Here is a 22,550-nt window from a genome sequence, read left to right on the forward strand (position 1 = left end):
CACTACACGCAGGAAGCGGCTACAAGTGTAGCGGAGTACATGTGGAGTGCACATGTGGGTTTTTTAGGTTAGAGAATTCCCTCCCTAGGCCAGACAAGACGCCTCCTGAGACGCGGCAAGGTAAGAGTAGGCAAAATGCAACGGGGATAACAATATTAATCTGCTAATAGTAAACTGCTAGAGCGTCTATAGAAAGTCCCGGAACTGCTCTCATTAATAAACGGTCACAATGCCCACATAGTACTAGGGACAGAAAGTTGGCTGAACCAGATGTAAACAGTAATGAAATTCTAAACTCAGATTGGAATGTATACCGCAGAGGCAGGCTGGACAGCGAAGGGGGAGGCGTGTTTATAGCGATAAGAAGTGCAATAGTATCGAAGGAAATTGACGGAGATCCGAAATGTGAATTAATTTGGGTGAAGGTCACGGTTAAAGCAGGCTCAGACATGGTAATTGGATGTCTCTATAGGCCCCCTGGCTCAGCAGCTGTTGTGGCTGAGCACCTGAAGGATAATTTGGAAAATATTTCGAGTAGATATCCCCACCATGTTACAGTCCTGGGTGGATATAGACTGGGAGACTCAAACGTTCATAACGGGTATCAGGGACAAAGAATCCAGTGAAATTTTTTTAAGTCCTTTATCTGAAATCTACCTTGAGCAGTTAAACAGAGAACCGGCTCGTGGCGAAAACATAATAGACCGTCTGGTGACAAACAGACCCGAACTATTTGAAACAGTTAAGGCAGAACAGGGAATCCGATCATAAAGCGGTTACTTCAGCGATGATTTCAGCCGTAAATAGAAATATTAAGAAAGGTAGGAAGATTTTTCTGTTTAGCAAAAGTGGCAAAAAGCAGATTTCAGAGTACCTGATGGCTCAACACAAAAGTTTTGTCTCAAGTACAGATGGTGTTGAGGATCAGTGGACAAAGTTCAAAACCATTGTACAATATGTGTTAGATGAGTATGTGCCAAGCAAGATCGTAAGAGATGGAAAAGGACCACCGTGGTACAACAACCGAGTTAGAAAACTGCTGCGGAAGCAAAGGGAACTTCACAGCGGACATAAACATAGCCAAAGCCTTGCAGACAAACAAAAATTACGCGAAGCGAAATGTAGTGTGAGGAGGGCTATGCGGGAGGCGTTCAATGAATTCGAAAGTAAAGTTCTATGTACTGACTTAGCAGAAAATCTTAAGAAATTTTGGTCTTACGTCAAAGCGGTAGGTGGATCAAAACAAAATGTCCCGACACTCTGTGACCAAAATGGTACTGAAACAGAGCATAACAGACTAAAGGCCGAAATACTAAATGTCTTTTTCCAAAGCTGCTTCACACAGGAAGACTGCACTGTAGTTCCCTCTCTAGATTGTCGCACAGATGACAAAATGGTAGATATCGAAATAGACGACAGAGGGATAGAGAAACAATTAAAATCGCTCAAAAGAGGAAAGGCCTCTGGACCTGATGGGATACCAGTTCGATTTTGCACAGAGTACGTGAAGGAACTTGCCCCCCTCTTCCAGCGGTGTACCGTAGGTCTCTAGAAGAGCGTAGCGTTCCAAAGGATATGACAAGGTTACAGGTCATCCCCGTTTTCAGGAAGGGACGTCGAACAGATGTGCAGAACTATAGACCTACATCTCTGACGTCTATCAGTTGTAGAATTTTGGAACACGTATTATGTTCGAGTATAATGACTTTTCTGGAGACTAGAAATCTACTCTGTAGGAATCAGCATAGGTTTCGAAAAAGACGATCGTGTGAAACCCAGCTCGCGCTATTCGTCCATGAGACTCAGGGGGCCATAGACACGGGTTCCCAGGTAGATGCCATGTTTCTTGACTTCCGCAAGGCGTTCGATACAGTTCCCCACAGTCGTTTAATGAACAAAGTAAGAGCATATGGACTATCAGACCAATTGTGTGATTGGATTGAAGAGTGCTTTCAGGTGTGCCGCACGGGAGTGTCGTAGAACCGTTGCTATTCACAATATACATAAATGACCTTGTGGATGACATCGAAAGTTCACTGAGGCTTTTTGCGGATGATGCTGTGGTATATCGAGAGGTTGTAACAATGGAAAATTGTACTGAAATGCAGGAGGATCTGCAGCAAATTGACGCATGGTGCAGGGAATGGCAACTGAATCTCAATGTAGACAAGTGTAACGTGCTGCGAATACATAGAAAGAAAGATCCCTTATCTTTTAGCTACAATATAGCAGGTCAGCAACTGGAAGCAGTTAATTCCATAAATTATTTGGGAGTACGCATTAGGAGTGATTTAAAATGGAATGATCACATAAAGTTGATCGTCGGTAAAGCAGATGCAAGACTGAGATTCATTGGTGGACTCCTAAGGAAATGCAATGCGAAAACCAAGGAAGTAGGTTACAGTACACTTGTTCGCCCACTGCTTGAATACTGCTCAGCAGTGTGGGATCCGTACCAGATAGGATTGATAGAAGAGATAGAGAAGATCCAACGGAGAGCAGCGTGCTTCGTTACAGGATCATTTAGTAATCGCGAAAGCGTTACAGAGATGATAGATAAACTCCAGTGGAAGACTCTGCAGGAGAGACGCTCAGTAGCTCGATACGGGGTTTTGTTGAAGTTTCGAGAACATACGTTCACCGAGGAATCAAGCAGTATATTGCACCCTCCTACGTATATCTCGCGAAGCGACCATGAGGATAAAATCAGAGAGATTAGAGCCCACACAGAGGCATACCGACAATCCTTCTTTCCACGAACAATACGAGACTGTAATAGAAGGGAGAACCGATAGAGCTACTCAATGTACCCTCCGCCACACACCGTTAGGTGGCTTGCGGAGCATGGATGTAGACGTAGATGTAGAACACCACTGCATGTGGATCCGTCATCATCAGTTTGGTAGGGGCTAATGACACCAGCTCATTTGCCGGTGCATCCATGCCCTCTGTACCCTAGACCATCTCACAGTCGTCACCCTCAGACGTCACTCTGGGCCTAGCTGCAGAACTACTGCTATCCGCTGTGTTACGAGTCACCAAGTAAGGGCATTGTCCAAATCTGGGGGACAACGAGCGTGACATCACAGGGCAGTTAAACCGCAGACTGGGATGAAACTTCTGTGAATAGCGTCATACGAAGCCCTGTTTCTGAAAGACAGGAAAAAGGATTGGGGGAGGCGCTTAGAAGTGTACTTCACCTCTTTTTACACTCACATGTCTAAGGGGGATCCCAGTTTCATCACTCTTTCAGAATATATTGCCACTGCACAAGCTTACATTAACGTTGAGAATATTGCTTCGCTATTGGCTCCAAGGACCTACCAAATTCGAGACGTAGAATCAAGACAATTCGATTGGCATATACTGCATGGACGTTGATGTTACCAATCCAGAAGAATAAGACCATGATCACAATTTACAGAACAAAGGAGCCAAGCATAAAGTAATTGGAACCTTCTTCTTTCAATAATAAGTTTGTAAATTTATTGTTATTCATTGAGGAGGAGAAGCAACACTACATGTAGATCAAGAACACGTCCCAACTACTTTCCATCCAAACGAGTAAAAATATTTTGGCGTTTCTTATGTCACAGGCCCCCTCAATTATTTTAGAAAGACATAGGATGTTGAAACGCATTCCTCCGCTAGATTGTGCGAGCAACCGGTACATGTGGAAGTGCCTCGCAATGATAAAAAGTTCTGAAAGTCTAAGAATGCCCAACACCATAGCGATGTCCCTTCGTTCTACATGCTGTCTACGAATGCTTCCCAGCTGCTGTAGCTCATTGTAAAGGTAATCTCACTGCCTCTCATATTACCTTTAAAGAACGAAATGTATGGTATGCTGGATCAGGTGAAGCTGTATGCTCGTATGGCTCTTACCACAACAAATTCGAATCATACGTCAGGGATAATCCTTCAAGATGGTTGTTCACTTGTCTCGAAAATCGTGCATGTGTAGTCTAAGGAATAAATATATCTACAATATTCCCATGGGAGGTTCAAACTGAATGATGCCTTGAACAACCAGGTAGTTGATTGTCACATTTGTGGTTTGCAGTTTTATAGAAAACAGGAAACTCCAAGTACAGACCATTGTCGTCTAGTGGAGAAGCTTTGTGGCGTAGCTCACAATGCTTGCAACTTGAAGTACGAAGCACAACAGCACATACCGATCTTTTTTGACAATATGAATGGGTATGGTGCCTTCTTTCTCGTTGAGCATTTGCGTGGTTTAGGTTTGAAGGGTAACAAGGTCAGTGTCATTTCTGACACGGTAAAAAAGTAAGTTTCATTCTCCAAGAGAACCAAAACGAAAATAGACCTCCTCTTCCTGGCCTCACAATGTTTCAAGAAAGTTTCTCTTGATGCACTTGCAACAACGCATCAGTGAGCTTGCATATCACCAGAGCTGCATATCCCAGTGGCGTCAAGTTTGATCTTGTGGTGAAGAAAGGAATCCTGTACTGGATGGAGAGACTAAGGGAAACCTCATTCTCAAACGTATCTGCTGTCTGTAGTAAACTGACAGCCACTGCCAGAAAGGATTCAAAGTATTACCACATGGTGAAACATAATCAGGACTTTGGCATTGCTGATTCAGTGTAATGCGCTAGATTGTACATGGTCACTCATGTCCAATTGCTCGCAGATATGTTCAAGAAATTCCAGAGCATGTGATTTGGAACATAATCTCTGGCACTTACCTTCTACTTCACCGTGCCAGGGCTTTCATGGGACACAATGTTAAGAATGACACATATCAGCATCAAATTGTTGATTGAAGTTGACATGTTGCTCTTCTCTGAACACAGGATTCGAGCGGAACTTTGCCAGTGTGTGCTCAGGTATGCCAATGTGAATAACGCATGAGTGAACGAGGAGGAGTATAGGCCATCTAACGATTTAAGTCACTTCCTTTACTTGGGTGACGTAACCTATCTCTAAAGGCAAGCCATGAAAAAACTGTACCATCTGGAGGGTTCCGATTGATGTCATAAGAAGAAAAAGCCAGACTAGAAGAAAATATCTGTGATGTGACAGCTGATTCTGGTGACGGATGCTTTATGGAGGTAGAACTGAGATACTCTACACATTTCTATGATACAATGAGTGTCCTGAGTGCCTTTTCCGCCAAAATGTTTCTGTCGCGAAGGTGTTCGCATCACTGGAGAACAAGCAGAGATGCATACGAAACCTCCAGCAAGGTGTCCAGTTGGGGATGGGACTTGTTAGAATCATCTGCAGCATCTCCTGTGAGCACCGTTACCGGCTGAAAAAGTGCATTGATATAAGTACTGAATAGAGGGCTTTAGTGACATATAGCTGTGGAGAAGGTATTTGCAGGTTAATGAACAATTAAATTTTTGAAAACCATGGAAAATGTTAGATAGGATTTCGAAATTCATTTAGTTTACAGGTGAGGGGTCGGTTTCGCGCAACAGATTACATCTTCAGGCCAATTTTTAACATCATCGCCGTTTTCATTGAAGGAGTGGTAGCTGTGGAGATCGCCTTGGTATCAGTGTGGTTTACAAAGCCTGCATATATCGATGTGTGTCCTGGACCTCTCCGAACTCCACATGCACAAATTCCTCTATGAGCTTGTGAAGTTCTAAGGTCGCCGATCCCAAGTTACTTGATATGGGTACAGAGAGTTTGACCTACTGGGTGAAATGTTGCGATCGATATGAAGTAATTAGGTACAATCACGAAGGATTTGACATGTCTGTAAATGCAGCGAATGATCACTCTGTAATAACACCACTAAACAAGAAAGTTCTCCATGTGATGAAAAATAACGTGAATAGTATACACATTGCTATGTTTGTGGGATTCATGTCGAAAATGTGTGCATACCACATACATGCAAGTGTTACCCAGAGACAGGTTAATGGTGTGCGTAGTGTGGCCTCAAAGGCTTATACAATAGAGATTTAGAAGAGGTGTTTACTTGAGGGCGTTTGTGCTGCTCAACATGTGGTGCGCCAGGCAGCCTTTCCATTGCAATGCCATGAGGTACAGACGGCCCTGCAGCTGAAGGTAGGGCCGGCACATCATGGCGGCAAATGGTTCATCTGTGGGGACAGGATTCGTACCCTCCTGTTGTCACACTAATGATCGAGTGGTTTGGTGTGTGGCTGTGCATTAGATAGTAAACATTGGATGTGTGTGCGGAATAGTCAGATGAACCGCTTGACAAAGTTGTCTGTAAGCGTGTGTGCGTATGTGTGAATGACTGCACACTATGTGTATGTGGTAATTTTGTACACACTATGTTTGCTTGTAAATGTTGTGTATATTTATGTGTATGTGTGGTTTTCCAACACCCAATGCTTCCAGTGCTCATTTTCTATATATATAGAAAACATATAGATACTGATGACTGATTAAATGTAAATACTGTATATAGAATGATCAAAACGACAGTGTAAATACTGTACATAGGAGGGAAGTACCAAAATGATTAAAAATGGTGAAAGTCTATATACAAAGGAAAACAATAAATTTTATAGGGAACGTAATAAACAATTTTTAATGTACTTGATAGTATTAATAATGAATATAAGCCTTCGGAAGAAAATAATAGCTTTGTAAATCAGTCAATGTATAAATGTCACAACAAAATGGTTCAAATGGCTCTGAGCACTATGGGACTCAACTGCTGAGGTCATTAGTCCCCTAGAACTTAGAACTAGTTAAACCTAACTAACCTAAGGACATCACAAACATCCATGCCCGAGGCAGGATTCGAACCTGCGACCGGAGCGGCCTTGCGGTTCCAAACTGCAGCGCCTTTAACCGCACGGCCACTTCGGCCGGCAATGTCACAACAAATAAGTTTCCAAATTTTTATATGTATGATACAAATAGTTTGTTCGCTAAAAAGAGAAATTGTAAGAAATCACTGTACATATACCATCAGTAACAAATAGCTTTGGAAATAAACAGAGAACAGAACAAATGATTAATATAATATCAAATAATATAGTTTACAAACTGCATTGCAAAAATTAGAAATTGTTAGTAGCAAACTAATTGTTAATATTGTTTTCAACAATTTTTTGTAATGAACTCGAACCTCCCCCATGATGCAAAGATCTTAAACGAAGAGGTCTATGCAACTGCGCTAGTTACAAAGGACAATAAGAGGGAAGGGGAGCTTGAATCTTATTGGTACAGCGTGAGTGCATTGGTTTCCCGTCATTTCAGTGCGCTCGCATTGATCGTGGAGTTTCCCTGAAATTTGGTATGGTATTGAGTTATGTCATGACCTAGTTCAGTTGCCTAAGATGAATGAGTAGGATAGTTATTCCCTGGGTAGCCTTGAGCAATTGCAGATGATTTTCCGGCATGACAGGCAGTGGGATAGGGTGACCATGAATATAACTAGCATATCTGTGTATCGTGACACAAAATGTCCTTATTAGTGACCTTGAGATATGTTAGTCATCTGTCCTACAACATACACAGCCTACCTACCAATTATCAGTTACAGGAGGTGCGGATTGCCTCTGCCCCTTGCCTCTGTTCCTGAACTGGCCCTTGCTAACTACTTAGTAAGTGATAAATTAAGAGAGGTGGGATTGCTTTGTAACAAATTACTGGAAACACCAGGTCTTTTGTTCCAGAATATTCAGAAAATGTACATTAATTAACGTTCACAATTTGGACGGTGGAGTTCGTGTTGATCGTATATACGACTGTGCAGTTTCTTCTTGGCGTTGGTATTTGTCATTCACTTCTTTGGGTATGCACACCATGCTGCTGCTGTTGGATATAAGTGTTTTGTTAACATCTAACAGAAATTGGTCCCAGTTATTGAGTTCCCTCTAGTTGTTCTTAAACCACTGTTGGGCTTTGCCAACCTACTAAAAGTAGACTTTGACAAGACACAACATAGCATCCCATATTTTATATGTAGCGACACGCTCAAATCCTTTTAGCCATTTCGCTCAGTCGTAGCCGGTGACTCCTGGGAACACAGATGGATTTCTGTTACGCCTCTAACTCATTGATGTTTTTGTATCCACTGGTACCTTGACAGTGCTGGCCGTAGGAACTATGTACAGATTCTATTAAGGTTCTTCTCCGTGAAGACTGAAACTATTTGACACAGAATACACATCCGAACCGGTGACCGGAACGTCGCCACACAGTGACTACAGTCGCCATAACAAGGCGAACGATGCACTGCACGCGGTAATATGTATGGTGATTAACTTTAACTTGGTTTTGTTTGTTATATAACAGCATATAATGCTGCCAGTCAAGCTTTCCTTTATATCCTGCATGACACGTTGCGGGATATAATTTTCTATTATCAAGTGTGACTCTCGTTTTTCATGACGATTTGACACATGATGTTCGCAATGTGTATGCTGCGGCATTTGTATGGTGCTTTTACTGTAATATAAACACAGGCATTTTTGTAATTAGTGATCTATTTTTCTCTACAGACGATGTCGGATTTGTAAATCGCCTTTCCTTACTGTTTTCTTGTTGTTTTATTTACAGGATGTTTTAGAGAAGTGGTTTTCCATGTAATTTACAAAGTAATACGTGAAAGAAACAAAAGTTTTGGAAGGTAATCATTGGTACGTCAGTCTTTCTGCGGAGATATAAACACAGATTATGTAGTTATTTTTCCAGAGAGTTACAACAACGAGCAGTAACTTTTTTAGCAGATTATTTCCTTTCCTTATGACGTAGCTGATATAATTAAGCTATCTCTGCACAAATCAGTTCATGTAAAATTTAGATTAGCTTCATTTATGGAGCTAGAAACGTTCAAAGTTTTAGCAGTAGGTGAGACAGGCTGTACGTACACTGAAGCCCCAAAGAAACTGGTATAGACATGCGTATTCAAATACAAATATATCTAAACAGGCATAATAAAACGCCTTAATAAGACAATGCCTATATAACACAGAAAGTGTCTCGCGCAGTTGCTAGATCGGTTACCGCTCCTAGGTTATCAAGAGTTAAGAAAGTTTGAACGTGATGTTACAGTCGGCTCACGAGCAATGGGACACATTATATCCGTGGTGGCGATGAAGTGGGGATTTTCCCGTACGACCATTTCACGAGTGTACCGTGAACATCAGGAACCCGGTAAAACATCAAATCTCCGACATCGCTGCGGCCGTAAAAATATCCTGCAAGAACGGGACCAACGTTGACTGAAGAGAATCGTTGAGCGTGGCAGAAGTGCAACCCTTCCCCATATTGCTGTAGATTTCAGTGCTGGGCCATCAACAGGTGTCAACGTGCGAACCATTCTACGAAACATCATCGATATTGGCTTTCGGAGCCGAAGGTCCACTCGTGTACCCTTGATGATTGCACGACAGAAAGCTTTGCGTCTCACCTGGGGCGTCAGTACCGACAATGGACTGTTGGTGAGTGGAAACATCTTGTCTGACCGGACGAGACCCGTTTCAAATTGTGTCGAGCAGATGGACAATCTTATGAATCCATGGACCTTGCAGGCCAGCAGGGGACTGTTGAAGCTAGTGGAGGCCCTGTAACGGTGTGCGGAGTGTGTAGTTGGAGTGACAGAGGACCCATGATTTGTCTAGCTACGACTCTGACAGGTGGCACGTACGTAAGCATCCTGTCTGATCACCTGCATCCATTCATGACCATTGTGCATTCCGACGGGCTTGCGCAATTCCAGCAGGACAATGCGACCTCCCACACATTCGGAATTGCTATAGAGTGGTTCCAGGAATACTCTTGTGAGTTTAAACACTTCCGCTGGCCACCAAACTCACCAGACGTGAACATTATTGAGCATATTTGGGATGCCTTGCAACGTCCGGTTCAGAAGAGATCTCCAACTCTTCGTACTCGTACGGATTTATGGACAGCCCTGCCGGATTCATGGCGTCAGTTCGCTCCAGCATTTCTTCAGACATTAGTCGAGTCCATTGGCACATCGTGTTGCGGCACTTCTGCGTGCTCGCTGGGGCCTTACACGATATTAGTCAGGTGTACCAGTTTCTTTGGCTCTTCAGTGTAGTTCGCTCAGTTTAGATGGATGTTCTGGTAGCTGTATGTTAATTTAAGAGATTTTTTTCAAATGAGTGTACATTTTTCTTAATGCATTTTCACCTGCAGATAAGTGGAAAACTGCTAGTGACAGGGAGCAACAGCTTTCCACAATGTGCTGTTCAAAGTCATTTTCGGTTACATGGTGGTATTCTTATTCTACCTTATACAAGGTTGTTCGGTATGCAAAAATAAACAAAGATCAGTCAGCCACGGGTACTGACATCGAATAAAAATGTCTCTATTTATGTCACAGGACCAAAAATCCCCATCGCGGAGGTATCGAGGAAGCATGTCGCTCTGTGAGAACAACTTTATTTCTGGGTCACAGGTACAGAAGGCCTACTGAATAGTACATACAGGAATATGGAAACTGATTTGAACATCTCACTTACATGAACATTCCGCTACCTGAACACCCATCTGAACACAGCCAATTTGGAACGTTTGTTCCTCCCAAAGTAAAACTGATAGAAATATGGTTGAAATTGATTTGTACGCAGTTAATATAAATACGTCAGATATGTGATAGAAACAAGATACGTTCTGTTTAAAATATTATAATTCTTTCTGTAACACAGAGAAATAATTGAATAAATTCTGAAGAAAGAATAACGTTTCTTGCATTTAGCTATTTAAAGAAATATTCCGTTCACTTATTCTTTTGAAAATTATGGACAACACATTACCTGAAGTTTCCTAATAAAACAACAGCAAAAAATACTAAGTAAAAGCTATTTCTTAATTCGCCATTATCTACACGGAAAAATGCAACCGTAATTACACCGTTGCGCATCTTTGAATTACGGTAAAGGCACTTTAAAAAGCAGCAGCTCACACATAGCAAACATCACGCCTAAAAAAGTCGTAATAGACTAAAATCCAACTCGATAATGAAAATTACTTTCCAAAACGTATTGAAATTAATATTGATTGCATATTTTTAGGTTTCCAAAAGGCCACTGACGCCGCATCTCACAAGCGACTTCCAATAAAATTGCGAGCCTATGGATAATCGTCTCAAATGTGCTACTCGACTTGTGATTTCCTGTTGGAAAGGTCACAGATCGCTGTAAATGACAGAATTGCATCGATTAAAACTAAATATCATCCGGCGTTCTTTAAGGAAGGGTTATAGGTCTGCTGTTGCTCCTCATCTACATAAACAATTTAGGAGACAATCTCAGTAGCGCACCTAGATTATTTGGAGATGGTCCTCTCATTTACCGTTTTATAAAGTCATCGGATGATCAAAACAAATTTGGAAACGATTTGCACCAGATATCTGTATGGTGCGAAATGTGGCAATCGACTCTAACTAATGGAAAGTGTGAAGTCATCCAAATGAGTACCAAAACGGACCCAATAAATTTCGGTTACGCGGTAAATCACACAAATATAAAGGCTGTAAATTAAACTTGACATTAAAGGACTACAGTTACTTATAACTTACGTTTTGGGTGTTGTGTGATGTCCTCAGGTTAGTTAGGTTTAAGTAGTTCTACGTTCTAGGGGACTGATGACCATAGATGTTAAGTCCCATAGTGCTCAGAGCCATTTGAACCATAACTTAAGTTTGAAGGTTCACGTAGATAATGTTGTAGGTAAAGCAAACCAAAGGCTACGATTTGTTGAGAGAACACTGAAAAAACGCAACAAGTCTACTAAAGAGCCTACGTACACAACGCTTGTTCGTACTCTTGTACAGTATTGCTGCGCGGTGTTGGATCCGCATTGTACAAGATGAACGGAGAACATCGAAAAAATTCAAGGAAGGGCAGCTAGTATTGTCGTGAAATAGGGAGTGTGCCCCCGGCCCCCGCCTCTCCCCCCCCCCCCTCCCCCCCGGACATGTTACACGAATTGGGGTGGAAGTCACTAAAACAAAGACGTTTATCGTTGCGACAGAATGTTCTCGTAAAATTTTGGTCTCCAACTTTCTCCTTAGAGTGTGAAAATATCTTTTTGGCGCCCATTTCATAGGGTGGAACGACCGTGATAATAAAATTAAAGAAATCAGAGCTCGCATAGAAAGATTTAGGTGTTTATTCTTCCCGCGCGTTGTTCGAGAGCGGAACGGTAGAAATACCAGGTGATCAAAAAGTCAGTATAAATCTGAAAACTTAATAAACCACGGAATAATGTAGATAGAGAGGTAAAAGTTGACACACATGCTTGGAATGACATGGGGTTTTATTAGAACAAAAGAAAAAACAAAGTTCACAAAATGTCCGACAGATGGCGCTGGACAGCAGAACTGCTAACATGACGGGTGAGAGATACGCCGATATGTTACCGAATCGCATCATCCCCAGCCTGGCTGATAAACACCCGCTGGAACGTACTATGTTTGTTCAGGATGGCGCTCCACCCCATACTGCTAGACGAGTGAAGATCTCTTGCGCGCGTCGTTTGGTGATGATCGTGTACTCAGCCGCCACTTTCGTCATGCTTGGCCTCCCAGGTCCCCAGTCCTCAGTCCGTGCGATTATTGGCTTTGGGGTCACCTGCAATCGCAAGTGTATCGTGATAGACCGACATCTCTGGGGGATGCTGAAAGACAACGTCCGACGCCATTGTCTCACCATAACTCCGGACATGCTTTACAGTGGTGTTCACAACATTATTCCTCGACTACAGCTATTGTTGAGGAATGATGGTGGACATATTGAGTATTTCCTGTAAAGAACATCATCTTTGCTTTATCTTACTTTGTTACGCTAATTATTGTTATTCTGATCAGATGAGTCGCCATCTGCCGGACATTTTTTGAACTTTTGTACTTTTTTGGTTCTAATAAAACCCCATGTCATTCCAAGTATGTGTGTCAATTTGTACCTCTTTATCTACATTATTCCGTGAGTTATTCAGTTTTCAAATTTATACTGACTTTTTGATCACCCGATATAGCTTGGAGGTGGTTCGATGAACCCTCTGTCAGACACTTAATTGTGAGTTACAGCGTAATCGTGTAGTGTGGATGTAGATGCAGACGTAAGTAAAGGGAAATAATGACTACCAGCAGCAAACATAGTAATGTTACAAACTACTGTTTTAAAAGTATCATTCTGTTAGTAACCACTTCTAATCGTAAAATACGAACAAAAAATGCGTAATGTAGTAAAGTTTCCTTTCCAATTCAGAAAACAAACTTTGGATAGTAGTGCAGGCAAACTGAATGAGGCTACTGACCACAGCTGCCGCGGTGTCGCAGATAGAGGTCGTCGAGGCCTTGGCGGCAGGCGGCGGCGCGCAGCTGGCACTCGGAGTCGTAGTCGCGGCCGTCCGAGCCGCAGACGGGGCCGCGAGCGTCGTGGTGAGCCGGGCAGGGCAGGCACACGCACGACACCACCCCCGACGCCATCTGGCACTGCGCCCATGGCCCGCACTCCAGCCGCAGGCAAGGGTCCACCGCTGCGGAACACGACAGCTGCTCACAGTCTGCCCTAGCGGGTGACACAAATTTTGTTAACTATGAAGTAAGACGGAAGAAGGTGCAAAGGAACCATTCCACAACGTAATCAAGACAAGTCAGTTTAGCGCAAGGTCATAAGAGATGGGATAGACCCACCGCGTTTTGGTACTCGTTTTAGAAACTGAAAGGTAAACTAAGAGAGCTTCATCGTGATTCAAAAGAAGTCGACATCTAGCTGACAAACGAAAGCTGAAACAAGAGAAAATGAGTGTAAGGAAAGCAATGACGAAAGTGTTTAATGACTGTGAAAGTCAAATTTTGGGAACCAATCTGAGTAAAAATCCTGAGAGGTTTTGGTTTTGGTCTCATTTAAAATTAGTAAGTAGTTCGAAATCCTCTACTCATTCATTCAGTGAGCATAATAACACCGAAACGGAAGATATCAGAGAGAGGGCCGAAATATTGAACTTGGACTCGCGAAACTGTTTTCAGGCGGAATACCATAGCACAGTCACTCCTTTCAATCATCGTACCAACTGTGCAATGTGTCACATATTGAGATAACAGATAGCGGAATAATAAATCAAGTACAATCGCTTAGCGGTGGAAAGTCACCAGGACCGGATGAGCTCCCTATAAGATTCTGCAAAGGTAATGCGAACGAACTTGGTCCCCTTCCGTCTATCGTTTATCGTAGGTCACTGTAACAACGCAATGTACCTTGTGACTGTGGAAAAGAGCAGGTCAATGCCGTTTTCTAGAGGGGTCGTAGAAGACATGCACATAAATCTAAGATTATATCGATGATGTCAATCAGCTGTAGAATTATGGATTATGTTTTATGCTAAAGAATTATGACGTCTTTGGAGAACGAAAATCTCATCGATACGAATCAACATGGATTCCACAATCAGAAGTCTTGCGAAAGTAAGTTCACTCTAGAAAGAGATTTTCACTCTGCAGTGGAGTGTGCGCTGATATGAAACTTCCTGGCAGATTAAAACAGTGCGCCGGACCGAGACATGAACTCGGGTCCTTTGCCTCGCTCTACCAACTTTTTTTAAAATCTTATTTTGTTCATTTTCGTTCCTTTCATCTGCTCCGAGCGGACGTCGCAAGACACCCGTTTCAGTTCGTTGTTGATCCATTAACTTAGTTTTTTTATTACAGAGAGCAGCTAACCCTCTGACCGAACACGCTGAGTTACCGTGCCGGCTAACTGAGCTACCCAAGCACGGCTCAAACCCGTGCTCACAGCTTAACTTCCGCCAGTACCTCGTCTCCTACTTCCCAACTTCAACTGTGAACTTGCAGAACTAACACTCCTGTTCTGCAAGTTTCGCAGGAGAGCATCTGTGGAGTTTGGAAAGTAGGAGACGAGGTACTGGCGGAAGTAAAGCTGCGAAGACGGCGTTTGAGACGTGCATGGGTAGCTCAGTTGGTAAAAAAATAAAAAAAGTTGGTAGAGCACTTTCCAGCGAAAGGAAAGGGTCTCGAGTTCGAGTCTCGGTCCGGCACAATGATTTGATCTGTCACGAAGTTTTCAGTTCACTCTGTTTCTCCACGGGATCCATAGCGGCGTAGACAAGGGAGCTTGGGTTAACGCCGTGTTACTTGACTTCAGGAAGGCATTTGAAACCGTCTCGCACTGCCGTTTAGAGACAATAATACGAGCGTACCTAACACTGGACCAGATTTGAGGCTTAACAAGACTTCCTTGCACACAGAACTCAACACGTCGCCTTTGACAGAACAAAATCGATAGATGTAAAGATCACTTCCCGAATACCCACAAGGAAGTGTGAAAGGACCATTACTGTTCAGACTGCATATAAATGATCCAATAGGAAGTGTTCGAAGCTCTTTAAGACTGTTCGCAGATGAAGCTGGTCTCTATAAGAAAGTAGCAACGCCACAAGCCAGTGTCGATTTCGACAATGGCCTACAGAGGATTAGCCAACGGCCTTACCGCAGTGGTAACACCGGTTCCCGTCAGATTACCGAAGTTTATCGACGATAAAATATCTAGGACCAACAATCCAGAGCGACCTAAAGCGGAATGACCACATAAAATAAATTGTAGGAAAAGCAGATCACGGGTCGTGGTTCAGAGAAAGACTCTTGAGGAAATGTAGCTCATCAACGAAACAAGTGGTTTACAAGCCCCTAGTTCAAGAGATTCAAAGTATGGTTTATCACTCTATGATCCTTACCATGTAGGACTGATAGAAGAGTTAGAGAATATCCAACGAAGAGCGATGCGTTTCGACACGTGTTCATTTAATTGGTACAAGAGCGTTACTGAGATGCCCAACAAACCATAATGGCAGACGTTAGAAGAGAGGCGTTGCGCATCGTGGAGAGGTACACTACTGAAGTTTTGAGTGAGCAGTTTCCGAGAAGAGTCGAAAACATAATTATTCCCCACGCATACTACTTACGATGTAGCCTCGACGAGAAAAATCGAGAGTTAAGGCTTACCGACAATCTTGTTTCACACACGCTATTCAACAGTGAAACGGAATGGGAGATCAGTTAGTGTACCAGAAGTACCCTCTGCCACATACTGTTAAGTGGCTTGCCGAGTGTGATTTAGATGTAGATGTAGGTAGTCTGTGTAGGCTTCTTACACGCCGAACAATTAAATATTAACCCCAAAATGCTTTCTTTGCTGTAATATAATGTTTAATTACGTCCTACATCCATTTCGAATTTCATATTAAGGTCATCTATAGTGAATAGTTTTTTCTGACTTTTTCGTTAACTTTTACTTACAGTTTGGACGGGTTTCACACAACAATTTTTTGATGTATAAACTTTAACCTACAATTACTTATCTGTGTCGCGAAAGTCTGCGTTTCGTATCACCTGGTCACAGGTTCGAGTAGGCTGTTTCAACTCGCGTGCCAACCCTCAAGCCGTTGGTAACCTACGGGTACTAGCGGACAAGGGTGGGCAAACAGTTGGCGTCCGGCTATCGTCCACACGGTCCGTTGCATACGCGACCACCTACACCGGCATGGGGCCCTCAGGCAAGGGTGGCCAACTGGTTAGAACATGCACAAAACACGTTTAATAGTGTCGTCTGGCGGCTAGCCTATAAAAGCAGCAGCTGTCCGCGAGCAAGCTCATGGGTGTCCAGGAATGCCCGCATCCAATGTGGCAGCGCTGTAGCAACCTAGGTTAGAGGGTGAAACTTCCATTACACTCCTGGAAAACTGTCACATATTATTTTGAGACGTTTTGCATGTCAGAAGGAGCTTTGCATCGTACTTCTGAATACACAGCCAGTGCAATATTGTATTTATAAGCCGAAACCGGACAAGCTACTTTCATTTAAAATGTCTTTCCTGTACGTAAATATACATAATTAGATGTACGACTGCAGGTTGTAGACACATGGTTGACGACATATGGAAGTTTTGGCCAAGCTGTGAGTCCTGCTCAGATAGGCCAATGGTAAGACGACAGCTGGTGCACTATTGTGTATCGTTCATATCGACCTGTGTGACAGGTTAGCGTCGCTATTTACGTCATTTTCGGTTCGTTAGTGGAAGCTGCTATTCTGTAAGCTCCTGAGACCTATTACCGATCGTTCCGCCCACCGATTTTCCGACAACCGTAACAGGAGATAGTTAGGTTTCAGTATGGCTTCTCGTTCGCTTTTGTGTGTTTTGTTACAATTTGTTATGTCAGAAATATTGAACTGTTTTAGTTTCGGATTTAGTGATTATGCTTTACTGAAGAGTCCCCAAAAATGTTCAAATGTGTGTGAAATCTCATGGGACTTAATTGCTAAGGCCATCAGTCCCTAAGCTTACACACTGCTTAATATAAATTATCCTAACAACAGACACACACACACATGCCAGAGGGAGGACTCGAAACTCCGCCGGGACCAGCCGCACAGTCCATGACTGCAGCGCCTAGACCGCTAGGCTAATCTCGCGCGACGAAGAGTCCCCAAAATGCATCTGAGTGGAAAGCGACTTGCTAGAATTATGGTTTGTATTATTGTTACTGTGAACGATTATAGCATCAAAAAACATTTTCGGTCACTCTCCTCACATAATCCATGTTATATTTAATTTTTTTAGGAATTGAAAAATCATTAAATTTTCAATACGTCGGCTCTGCTTACGTATACTACATGAGTATTATCTGAAATTACTAATGACTTTGGGTACTTTTTACCCCTAAATGGTCTAGTTATTAGTTATCGAAATGTGATTATAACTTTTAAATAATGACAGAAAGGAATTTTATGTTGCCTGATAGTCGAAACGTCACAAAATTTCATGCATCAAGCCCGCATACTTTGGCAACGAAGTCATCCTGCATCCCTCTCCATTAAAATCAGCAGGAGCAGATCCATCAGTGGGTATTAGTTGTCTTCATCAATGGTGCTCTGTCTGCCTTCGGCAGTGGTAAGGTGCACACGCCTTGTTTGCGTCTCGCCTGTTGTTCTGCTTGCGAGGAAGCGCGTTTGTTTACTTCCGCGTAGCGGCTTGTCTCAGAGTCCGACTTCATCCAGCGTCATAGCGTTTACTTACCGCCAAGCCACAATTAAATTAAATTTTCCTTTGGATCACGAACGACCAAAGGGGTACGAATTAAAACGTTTTACACGGGATGATATGCGTCTCCCACCACAAGATGTACTGTGTACATAAAGCTTGCGGATGACGAGCTGTCCCCGACGTCATGTGGCGCTACGCTAACGCTCTCAAGTTCCAGTACTCTGACAGATACACAGGGACTGTCGTGCTTGATCATGGTGGTTTTGGCCTCCGAGCATTGTGGGTTTTTTAACTCCCGTTTGAGGTAGCGTCAGACGTTATGGTAGCCGCCTTTAAACCTTATGGCAAAGTCGGCGTCATTTCGCTGAAACGTCGAAGACGTTCGAAACATACTGTGTCCTCAATAGTGTTCGACTGATAAAAATTTAACTACGGAAACACGTGCCTTCCTACTTGGTTATTGGCGGCACAAAGGCTGTCGTCATGTACGAAGGGCAGCGGCGCACCTGTTCAGGTCGTCACCAGGAAAGCCATGTCCGTTCTGAATGTCTCCGACGTAGAATGGTTCAGACACAAGTCAGACCCGTCGCTGTTCCTGCAATGCTCACTGCGTTACCTCTATCTTAAGCATCTGCGGCGAAACTGCCTGCTGCGCCTGCCCCCTCCCCCCCCCCCCCCCCCCTGAACCAGTCGGTACCAGCATCGACTCCTCTCCAGAATGCCTGTCTATCCTGCACTCCTGCTGGAGGCAATACAAATGAACGATGCCCGTCAGCAGGCACAAGCTCTCTGTCCCGACCCCATGGTTGTTGATCATGGAGCTGTACCGACCTCCACTTTTCTGCCACCTGGCCACATTTCGGACAATAGCCCGCCCGCCATCTAACACGGAACAGCATGTTAGGATGCAACAGTCGCTGGGGAAACGGAAGAGACCACGCCGTACCATTTCTGATTACTGCCTCCATCGCATGTGTGCACTGGATGACGACCCTGTTACTGATGGTGCTCTGTCCTCTGACTCCCTGACACCTGACGACGAATCGTCCTTCCCCACCCCCATCACCAGTCAGCGTCCACCTCCGGACACCAACCTTCCCCCACCTGCATCTCATGTGATTGCCTCCCCTTCTTTGTCTGACGCTACCTGTCGGCGCACCTCTGATAGTGTTCCACTGAACCAGCCTGGTGAGACATCTGTCTCCTGGCCGACTGACTTCGATGTTCAGGGTGGACATTCTGGAGGTGTATAAAGCGACGCAGCCCCCTTGGTGGGGTCGGCTCCCTCCTCATCACAGTAATGTGCTCTTCCATGTAGGCCTAACAGGAAGTTCCGTGTAATACCCCCATGTTTGAATCATCTGTCTTCCTGGCGATTGCAGCTTTCCAGACTTATCGCATAGCCATGATAAATGTCAATCAAGTTCGCGTACATCACTAACTCTCTTTACACCATGACATGTTTTATGCTGTAGGGTTTGACGTTGCTGTCCTTCAGGAGGTGCACGTTGCAACTTTCTGTGCTCCCCATGGTTTTACAGCAGATGTTTCTCATGCTTACCCTACCGGTAATGAGGTGGCGATCCTCTTACATGATGGTATCCCCGCTGGTGCAGTTGCCTATATGCCTGATGCAACAGGTATGACTCTCACGTTTAGTGGCGTCAGGATCGTCATTGTCTATGCGCCATCTGGTTCATGTCGCCGCCATGAATGTTTCACCTTCTCGTCAGAGGGTCACGCCTCTCTTGCTGAGTCGGCAGGATGCATTGATCATGGGAGGGGTTTTCATGTGCACCCAGGCACCCAAAGACCAACTACCACGTCACTCTCTGTGCGTGGCGCTATCGACAGTTCTACAGTACCTCAGCCTTGTGGATTCTTGACAACATGTTCATGACGATCGGCCGAGGTTTATGCATTTCACAAGCCATTCTTCCATCCTACTCGATCGTGTTTACACATCCCGCGATGTTGTCAGTGGAGTGCAGGCTGTCGAACTCTGGCCCGTTGTGTTCTCTGACCATGACGCATCTATCAGCGCTTTCAATCTCTGCCGGCAAAGGGTGTGGCGCGGCCGGGGACCAGGGAAACAGAATCCGACTGCTGGCAGCTCATGAAGATGACGTGGACAGCTTGTCGTAAACGCTGTGATGCCTATCAGTCTGCCCTATCGTGGTGTGTGCTCCATGCACAGCCTGCCCTCCACAAAGTCTTGATTTATTACGGAAGCGAGGTTGCAGTGGGGCGGCGACGAACTCAGGAATTCTACTCCACCATTCTTTGGGAATGTACTAGGATGCCGCAATCGCCAGAGCGTCAGGTGATGTTGAATCGTGCTAAGGCACAGCTCACATCCCTCTCTCACCTCCCACCTCGAAGGAACTATGGTCAGGGCGAGCACACACGATGGCTTAGTGCAGGTGCGTCCAACTGTGTTTCATGTCATAGCGGAACGACGCCACCGTCGCAGGATTTCGATGAACGATATTACGACCGACGATGGGCGCTGTTTTCATACCAAACGGGGTATAGGGTCTGTCTGCCCTCTATGCACATTATATTATGGTGTACTCCGAACAACGTCGCCACCCTGTCAATATTACGGCGGTCTCCAGACCCTCCTTTGCTCGGTTCCAATGGATCTGCTTGTAAACGTCACAGAGGACGAAATCCAAAAGGCTATCTAGGAGGGTTCCACCAAAAAGTCGCCTGGCCCTGTTGGCCTCCCACTGGAGTTTTATCGGATATTGCATCCCCTTCTGGCGTCAGTGTGGACGGATATTTGCCAGCGTCGTATGTCACCTATCACACCGATTCCAGAAGAAGATGGTTTCCTCGTTCCCAATCAAATGCCGTGGGGTACCTCACGCATGCGCGATTACCGCTTCTTGACGTTACTCGACAGCTATAAAAAGGTCTTTATCCAGCTGTTGGCTGTGCTGCTCAAACGGACGGGCCGGCCGCGGTGGCCGTGCGGTTCTAGGCGCTCCAGTCCGGAGCCGCGCTGCTGCTACGGTCGCAGGTTCGAATCCTGCCTCGGGCATGGATGTGTGATGTCCTTAGGTTAGGTAGGTTTAAGTAGTTCTAAGTTCTAGGGGACTGATGACCACAGCAGTTGAGTCCCATAGTGCTCAGAGCCATTTCAAACGGACGGCTCGGTACGTGGGTTCCTCCGATAAAACTTCTATTGGAGGTGCCAATAACATTCGAACTGCCCTTTGTCGCTATGGGGACATCATCGCTCTTGCTCACCCTCGTCTTACGCCTGGTATTTTGGCAGCTCGTAACTTCAGCCAGGCGTTCGATCGGGTCGATCGCGACTACCTGGAGGGGGTGCTCTGCAATATGGGATAGCCTGATACTACCATCGACGTCGTAATGCGTCTCCTTCGTGGAGCTACGTCTTGTGTCACATACAATGGCTGTCTCACTCCTCCCATCTCGATCTGTCTATCAGTGCAGCAAGGCTACCCGCTCTCTGTATTGCTGTATGCTTTTTCCATAGAACCTTTGCTCTGCGGCCTCCGACAGCACCTCTCTGTGATGTCTTTGTGACCATGTATTCAGCTGCACTGCTTATGCAGACGGTCTCGCCATCGTTCTTCGTAGCGGTGCTGGCGTCAGGGAGTTACTGGGATGGGTTACCACCAACGGCGAAACTTCCGGTAGCTGCCTTAACGTCCTCAAATCGAGCGTCACAGATATAGGTGCCGAGCTTCCTGGGGACAGCGCTACTCATTTGCGTGTAGATAACACTATCCGATGTTTAGGACTTGATTTCGCTAGTGATCTGCGGCGCACGATTGCCCTCAACTGCCGGCGGTTGCTTTCCCAACTACGAGCTGGATCTTAGATCGCCGTTTACGAGCACTCGATCTTCTGTGACGGACACAAAATGTAAATCGATATAGGGCGTCGCGTATCCCCCACGTGGCACAGGCAGTTCCTATTCCACCATCCGTAACCCGCCACATGCTATCAGTATTGAGTTCTTTAGTTGGCCTCGGTTTGCTGTTCAAGATAAAATACGAGATCCTCACTCTCCCGTGGTGCAGAGGTGGTTTAGGTCTGTATCACGTGCGTGACAGAGCGATAGCCCTTTTCATTGTCTCCCACATGGCGTTGTGACCCTGTTGTCCTACGTGCCTGGCCAGCCTATTGCTGGAGGCTCTTGTACCACACTCTCTCCCATCATCCATCCCACTTTCGTACGTCCCGCCGTAGTCCGTTTACTTACACCACTTTTCGTCGATAATGCCAGCGCAATTGACATCCACGAAGGTGGTCTATGGCTTTCCTTAGCAGCATAAGTCACCGAATGCGCTTAAGGGGAATCGTCCCCACGTCGACTGGCGTGCCATTTGGCGATCGGTGTGCGCTGCATACCTTGACACTGACGTCCAGTGACACTCCATTGTGTGTCGCCTGTGACGATTTGCACACAGACGAGCATCGTTTGGTGTGCAGATCTGCAAGAGATGTCTGGTTACTTGTGTGACAGTTGTTCACCATGATTACCCGTACAAATACCTACCCGACTGCTCCTCTTTCCGGAC

The 22,550-nt window shown here is 44.8% G+C and overlaps 1 protein-coding gene across 1 annotated transcript in view; it reads right to left on the reverse strand.

The window, feature by feature from the left end:
• LOC126184067 (agrin-like) overlaps window positions 1-22,550 on the reverse strand; it is a 159,346-nt gene that overhangs the window by 124,490 nt on the left and 12,306 nt on the right. Inside the window, exon 2 of the mRNA XM_049926428.1 lies at window positions 13,249-13,502. Within this exon, the coding sequence (XP_049782385.1) occupies window positions 13,249-13,502 (254 nt within the window). The remainder of the gene's footprint in view (window positions 1-13,248; window positions 13,503-22,550) is intronic.

This window comes from Schistocerca cancellata, chromosome 4 (assembly GCF_023864275.1).
Source record: "Schistocerca cancellata isolate TAMUIC-IGC-003103 chromosome 4, iqSchCanc2.1, whole genome shotgun sequence".
Classification (NCBI taxonomy): domain Eukaryota; kingdom Metazoa; phylum Arthropoda; class Insecta; order Orthoptera; family Acrididae; genus Schistocerca; species Schistocerca cancellata.